This window comes from Chrysochloris asiatica, unplaced genomic scaffold (assembly GCF_000296735.1).
Source record: "Chrysochloris asiatica unplaced genomic scaffold, ChrAsi1.0 scaffold00118, whole genome shotgun sequence".
In the NCBI taxonomy this organism is placed as follows: Eukaryota; Metazoa; Chordata; class Mammalia; order Afrosoricida; family Chrysochloridae; genus Chrysochloris; species Chrysochloris asiatica.
This window is the reverse complement of record NW_006408636.1, coordinates 7,018,720-7,025,975: the sequence shown is the minus strand read 5'-3', so window position 1 is coordinate 7,025,975 and position 7,256 is coordinate 7,018,720. Positions and strand designations below refer to the sequence as shown.

The 7,256-nt window shown below is 43.3% G+C and overlaps 1 protein-coding gene across 1 annotated transcript; it reads right to left on the bottom strand.

The window, feature by feature from the left end:
- AWAT1 (acyl-CoA wax alcohol acyltransferase 1) lies at positions 1-6,997 on the bottom strand. The gene is made up of 7 exons (XM_006868518.1): positions 6,922-6,997; positions 5,828-5,935; positions 5,511-5,581; positions 4,232-4,436; positions 3,287-3,458; positions 394-593; positions 1-155 (listed from the first exon to the last, which is right to left on the bottom strand). Exons 1-7 carry the CDS (start codon positions 6,995-6,997, stop codon positions 1-3), a joined length of 987 nt encoding a protein of 328 aa, XP_006868580.1.
- Positions 6,998-7,256: the final 259 nt, after the last annotated feature.

Here is a 7,256-nt window from a genome sequence, read left to right as displayed (position 1 = left end):
TCACAGGAAAACCAGCTCTTGTGTCTCTGAGCAGCCATACTGGACCTTATGTTTGTCAAACAGTTTGTGCACGGCATCCATATAGAGTGTATGGTATTTATCCACAATCTCATGGCTTGGCTTTTCAATTTTCGGCAGTGGCAGAGGCTCCCCAACTGCCAAGGGAGATGGAGAAGGAAAAAGGGGAGAAATGTTAGACTCCTCTTCTGTTAACTTCCTTGTACTTACTTCCCTGGGCCTGATCCTCACACATCCTGGTTGACCTCACATCCCAAATCAGAGTCCATCTTTTCCCACTCTGAATCTGTCATATCTGGTAGGGGCAGGGGTGGGAAGGGCTAAGGTTGAAGTTGAGAAAGCTGAGTTGGCCTTGGTACCAAGATCAGCACTCACCCACAGTGATGATAGGTCGAGAGTATGGTAGGAGTCCAATGGTTCCTTGGCGGAAGCTTTGTCCATAAAAGATACAAAAATAGAAACCAACCGTACGGCGAAACAGGCTCTGGAACTTGTACATCATGCTGTCCTTAGGAAACAGCACCTGGTCATACACCTCAGTTTCTCCAAAAGTGAAGGTGGGAACCAGATGAGCCCTGTACAAAAACCCTAATTAATTTACCAAACAAAGACTAGGGTGGGAACTACCTGAAAGAACATTTGTCCATGTCCAGCCCTCCATCCATTGTGATAAAATCCTGCAGCATAATGCATTTCTCCTTCCACCAATCAGGGCTCCCATATTTAGTGTCTCTTGTCCTGAAATTTTCAGGGCCAGTAAGAGTGCTATCTCTGGGCCACAATCACATGAGGTGTTGGGAAAGAAGATGAGTTCAGGCAGAGATCCCAGAGACCCACATCCTGAAAAGAAAAGCTTCCACTAAGTATCAGGAAGGGGAATATTTGATATTGTTTCTATTAGTAGGAAGCACAGACAAGATGAAGATAATTTTGCTTAGATGCATATACTCATATGATATGCCCCTCATCCAAGGATCCTTAGTATAAGGTATTCTGCCCTTGAATTTTGGGAATAATAAGCAGAGAAAAGTTGTTTTCCCTCACAAGCTATGGGAATCCATCCGGAAATGCCCTTGGTCTATAGAGAATCAGGCTCCATAAATTTTTCTGTGAGACAGGAGTGTAACTCATATAACCTTTGTGAATTTCTAGTAACAATCTTTTACCACTTTGATATATGTTTTCTTACTTGATCCTCACAACCAAAACAGTGGAGGGCACAAAGGGGATTTATTTTCTTTATTTTGCAGCTAGAACCCAGTACTTTTTCCTTCCAACTTAGCTCTCTCCTCTACATTATGCTCTAAGCCCTGGGTGAGGAACATCTGGTCCATGGGTTGTATAAGCCTGCGAAATAATTTGGTCTGTTCCTGCCAAGGCAACCACAGGTGGGACTCAATGTTTAATCAATCCAGGATCTTTTTTCATAGCAACATACATTTATATTAAGTGATGTGATAAATATCCAAATGGCCCTTGACAGAAAAAAATGTTTCCCACCTCTGCTCTAAACAAATGAATAGACCAATCAGGCAAGGTTCTTAGAAAAAATACTTCCCTCTCCTCTGAGTCTGCAAATAGAATAATTGTCTAGTGAGCTGATCTAATGGTACATCACACAGATCCATCCTTGGGCTCTGTTCTTTACCTTCCCTCCTTTATCCCTAAGTCAGAATAGCTAACATCTTTTGATCTCTTACTGTATGCCAGGCACATAGTGTTTTATGTGGTTGAATTAATTTAAGCCCCACAATAACCCTATAAAGTGGGTAAAATTATTAGTAGTCATATCATAAAGATGAAAACACCAGGACACAGTAACCTGTCCCAAAGTGCATGGTAAGAAATGGAGTAAGATTTTAAATCACGCCCCTGCCTCTAGAGCCTAAGCTCATAAACAGTATATGGCACTTCCTCTTATACTTAACCATTTACAGACAGATGTAAATATCAATATTGATAGAAATAATGTTGGCATCATCTGTATCAGGGGTGGGGAACCTTTTTTCTGTCCAAATTTATAACATCATTTGGTGGTGGTGGTGATGTGCCATGGAGTCGGTTCTGACTCATAGCGACCCTGTACAGGGTTTCTGAAGCTGTAAATCTTTACAGGAGCAGAAAGCCTCATCTTCTTCCACAGAACAGATGGTAATTTAGAACTGCTGACCTTGAGGTTTGCAGCCCATTCGTAACCACAACACTACAGAGTTCCTTCAACTTAAAAATTAGCCTGCTATATTTGGTCAAACATTTAATTAATTAACTCACCCTACTTCTGGTGTGGCACTGCCAGTTAATGCGGTAAACTGCAATGGTTTGGGCCGTTAAGGCCAGCAGTTCCAACTCACGAGCTGCTCCTTGGAAACCCTGTACAGGGTCGCTATAAGTTGGATCCCAACTCGATGGCACTTAGCAACAAGCAGTAAATCTGTATAGGGTTTCCAAGGAGCGACTGGTGCGTTTGGACTGCCAACTTGTGGTTCAAACCAACTTTTGCAGTCCAGTGCATTAATCCACAGTGACTCCACATTGTGATGACTAAGGAGCTCTTGTAGCTTAGTGCTAACTTCAAGGTCAGTAGTTCAAAACTACCTGTCGTTCCACAGGAGAAAGATGAGGCTTTCTGTTCCTGTAAAGATTTACTGCCTGGGAAACCCTTTGCAGAGTCGTTTTGAGTCAGAACCAACTAGATGACACTTAACAAAAACAAACGTGATTGCTGGAACTGCTGTTGCCTTGGCAGGGGCAGACCTAATGATTTTGCGGAACATCCTTACAGACCTTTAAGGAGCTCTGGTAGCGTGTGGTATGAGTTGGGCTGCCAACCTCAAGGTGAACAGTTCGAAACTACCAGCGGTTCCATGGGAGAAAGATGAGTTATTCTGCTGCCGTAAAGATTTACAGCCTCAGAAACCCCGTGCAGGGTCACTATGAGTCGGAACCGACTCCACGGTACTTAACAACAACAACATATGACCCTTAGGCCAGATGTTCCCCACTCTTGATCTATATGCTAGGGCAGCACTAGCCTGATTCCTCTAATATCAAACTTGGATTTTTGGTATGGCTTCCTGGGAACTGGTCCAACTAACTCAGAAAAAGTGGATGACATAGAACCTTAAAAAAAAAATTCTATATCTATCTCCCTTATTTAATAGTAAGCTTCTTGAGAGTTAAGACTTGTATCTGAATCATCTTGGCATCACTTACAGGGTCATGTTGCTCAAAGAAGGCAACCCAGTCCTCCTCTGGAAGGAACACCTACCCATGCTGGAGGGCTGTGCGCACAAACCCCTTGCGATTCTGGAGGATGAGGTTGGTGGTGTTGGGCACGCTTTGCAGGGCCTCTCCCACGCCTCCCACTACAATGCCCACGAGGTTGCCATGGCCATGGCTCAGCAGGTAGTCAATGGCTGGCTGACTCACAGCGCACACACCTGAATAGAAGCAGAGAGAAGAAGCAAAATGAGCAGGAGAGAAGAAAATGTCCTTTCCACTCTTCACTAGCTTTTTTTGTATGCCCTCTATTCCCGTGGATTCTAGGTTGTTGTTGTTAAGTGCCATGGTGTCGGCTCCGACCCATAGCAACCCTGTCTGTATAGGGTTTCCGAGGAGCAGCTGGTTGTCTTGAACTGCCGACCTTGCAGTTACAAATGGCTTTGCAGTCTGGCACATTAACCCACAGCGCCATACCAGTCCTGGTTCTAGGAGGAGAGGCTAAATGACTGTGGAGAAGAGTAGGCTGTTGGCAAATGTAACAAGTTTCACTTTAAGGCAAACTATAGTAGGAAGATTTTTCAGTGGGATAGCTAGGACTTTCTGAATCCCTACTGTAATTCTACTCCTTTTTCTCTATTGCCATTAAAATCATCGCTATTATTTATTGACTACATGTTTTGTGTCAGGTACTATGCTGAATTCTTGTATTATCTCATTTAGTCATCATATGGCATCTCAGATAGAACTATTATCATCAGCACTATTTTACAGATAAAGAAATTGAGGTAAATAGAAATTAGATAGTTTTCCCAACATCACATAGTAAGTTGCAGATCCAGGAGTCAAACCCAGGCTGTTTAGCCCCTGAACTTATGCTTTTAACTACTTTGTTATGATGAAAGCAGGTGAAGGGTAGGAAATTTAGCTTATAAAGTTTCATCTTCAAGCAGAGAAATAGACCAGAAATTCCAGGAAGTGTGGTCAGAAGCACCTTTGGCCATGAGGTAATCCCTAATTAGGGGGATCTTGAAGAACCAGGACAGTGTAGCCAAGTGAGGAGTGATGCCTGGGAAGATCTTCGAGAAATCTGTGGCTTCAGTACAGAAGTTGCAGAAGGCACCAAAAGTCAAGAGACCATGGGGGTGCACCCCCATGACATAGTTGTGCTCAGGTGATAGGTCTTTAGTCTTCAGGATCTACAGTAATGGAGAGAAATGTGATCACATGGGAAAAACAGTGATGAAGACTCTTTTAACTATTAGAGGGTTTTCAAAAGCAAAACTTTCCAATAGATATGCTATAAATGGGCCCCAAGAGACTGAGATATTGGTTTCTTCAGGCTTTGTGAACTAGGCAGTATCAGGGCATCCAGAACCCTCAGGTAGTCTCAGACATTTGTCAGTGGATTTTATGCATGGTATCATTTTCTATGGGTGCTATGATTTGAGAAAGATTAGGAAGCTCTGTTCTAGAGTGGTGGTGGTGGTGGTGGTTGTGTGCTATGGAGTTGGTTCCAACTCATAACCATCTTTACAGGAGCAGAAAGCCTCATCTGTCTCCCATGGAGCAGCTAGTGGATTTGAACTCCTGACCTTGCAGTTAGCAGCCCAACTCATAACCCACTATGCTACTAGGGTTCCTTCTGTTCTAGAGTATGCCTACCAAAAAATGAGCAAAAATCTGGGCAGTATTTGTTATTTACTTCAAAGAGTGTCCAAAGGATCAGCATAGCAGTACATTTCTAGAACCTCTTACTTTTGTTTTTCTCCTCTCTGAACCCTTTCCAATGCCTGCTACAGTAATTTTACTCAACCTTGAAAACTCCACTTATATATCACCATGTCTGTGAAGTCTTTCCTCACCACTACACCGCCCAAAACATCTGAACTACTTACTTCTATACCATGTATCAACCCATAATTATATACTTGTCTGTCCTCCTAGTGAGATGTGAACTCCAGATGGCAGAGGATCATACCCTATTCAATTTCTGTACCCTAAACACGTGGTACAGAGTTAGTTTTCAATCAATGTCTGTTAAACATTGAACTAAACTGAGCTGTATTTGTATTCTGCCTGTAGAATCTTGCAGGTCATGCTGAGGGTGTCCAAAATATCCTAGCATAATATAGAGTACCCAGGAGCATGGCTGGATCTAGACCAAACTTAGACTTCTTTGGGATGCTCATCTTCCTTAGGGACAGCCCTAGATGTTTGACACAAATGCTAGTATTTTAGAAACTGAAGAACACTGGGGAAAAGACACTTACCGTAATGGGGAAATAGTTCTTAATGTGGGTCCAGACACACCAGTTTCTCACCCAGGCTGAACGCCTGCCACCTGAGACAGAAATACCAGTAAGGGATGATGTCAGTGTGCCACCTCATACCTCCTACTTACCTAGGGATTCTCTAGCAGCATGGAGGATTATAGCTCTTCTAGAGAGGTAGGAAAGGAAGAGACTCCAGAATGATCCTGACTGATCCAATTTCTGTGGCTCTGAGAGTTTGAGTGAGAGGCCTGTGACATGATAGGGTAAGATGGAGCATTCTTAGACCCTGTTCTGTCTAGGTTCATGAGTCTTACCTTGCTCAGGGGTCTTCCAGTCCAGGAACAACCAGGCTAAGTAAAGGGCTGGTAGTGGCCACAAGAATGTAAACAGCAGGCAAAAGAACAGTGGCTGCAAGATAAAAACTGACAATGGAGCAGGTCAGACCAAATTTGTGGCTGTCAGCAGAATTTAACTATGTCTAGTCCCATTGCCAGTCCTCCAAGCTCCCCATGTCTTTGGTCCTAGCCTTCTGCGCAGTCCAGTTCCTGCCAGCCCATCATCCATGTCCACTTGACCTTAAAACATTTTCTCTATTATCCACCATTTACCAACTCTATTTCTCTGCCTACTTGTTATTCCTGTCCACCTGCATCCCTACCCACACACCATCCCTCTACTTCTACCTCCCTTATGTTTTTTCTCTTCTTATCCTCTCTACCCATCCTCCCTGAATCCTTGCTAAATCATTAGACCACCTTCCTTGCCTATATACTATCCATATCTCTGTAACCCTTCCCCCCAGCATCATCATCCCTCTATGTTTTTCCCATCTACCATTCTTGTATTCTTGCCCATTCACTATTTCTTGCATTACCGCTGTTTCCCCCATGCTACTATTGCCCTCTCCCAGAGTGGAAAACTGTATGGTTTAAACACAAACTAGACTTCTCTAAGTCTGTAGTGCTAATACTTCTTATATCCCACTCCCCATGCTCCATTATGGTCATGGACATGTCATACCTACTCCCTAGGCTTTATTTTCTCTCTCTAGATAGTGAAATGTCTGAAATTAAACAATACCTATCATACTTTTTTTTTTTAACATGTTGCTGTAAAAAAAAAATTGATTAGCACAGTTTAAAAAAATGCCTACTGGAAGGTAATGTTGACAAACAAATGTAGAAGGCAGGCATTATTTGTGTAAAATATTTCACCTCCTTGTCTGTTTCCACTGCCATGTGGGCTCTATCCCTTTCTTCTCCAGGGCACTCAATAGAACTCAAGACTCCTTGGCTTTATTCTATAGTACTATCTCAGATGACCAAAGGCCAGAGATGAAACTTCCCATATCCTGGCCCTGGCCTTTGACTTTTTTTTTTTTGCTGTTCACTTCTGGGTTGATACTCACATATAGTAAGGTAGCTTAAGGGCCACTGCAGAACCATCATGCTCTGGAAGTAATTAGGTTGCTTGGAGCAAGGCATGGTGCCTAGGAGCCTGAGACAGGTAAAGTCCAAGAACAATGTCCCAACCAAAGGAGCCACCAGCCTCTGGAAGCTTGTTCAGAAGTGAACGCATCTGACTATGAGCAGTTTTTACCTGCCCTCTCTCTTCCTTGTCCTACCCCAGACCCACCCACTGCCAGGGGCAGGCTCTGGTGTACCAAGGACTTTCTCATCAGATTTGAGCCCTAGGCAAAGCCCATTTTCCCTTTGACTCTCTTTCTTAGAGTTAGGACATCAG

Excerpts from the sequence above, each read along its gene's own strand:
- AWAT1 (XM_006868518.1), bottom strand. The coding sequence starts at position 6,997 with ATGCCTTGCTCCAAGCAACCTAATTACTTCCAGAGCATGATGGTTCTG. Across the intron at positions 4,437-5,510 it reads AGAACTATTTCCCCATTACG|ATCCTGAAGACTAAAGACCT; the intron begins GTAAGTGTCTTT and ends CCATTACTGTAG. Across the intron at positions 156-393 it reads TCGACCTATCATCACTGTGG|TTGGGGAGCCTCTGCCACTG; the intron begins GTGAGTGCTGAT and ends CTCCCTTGGCAG.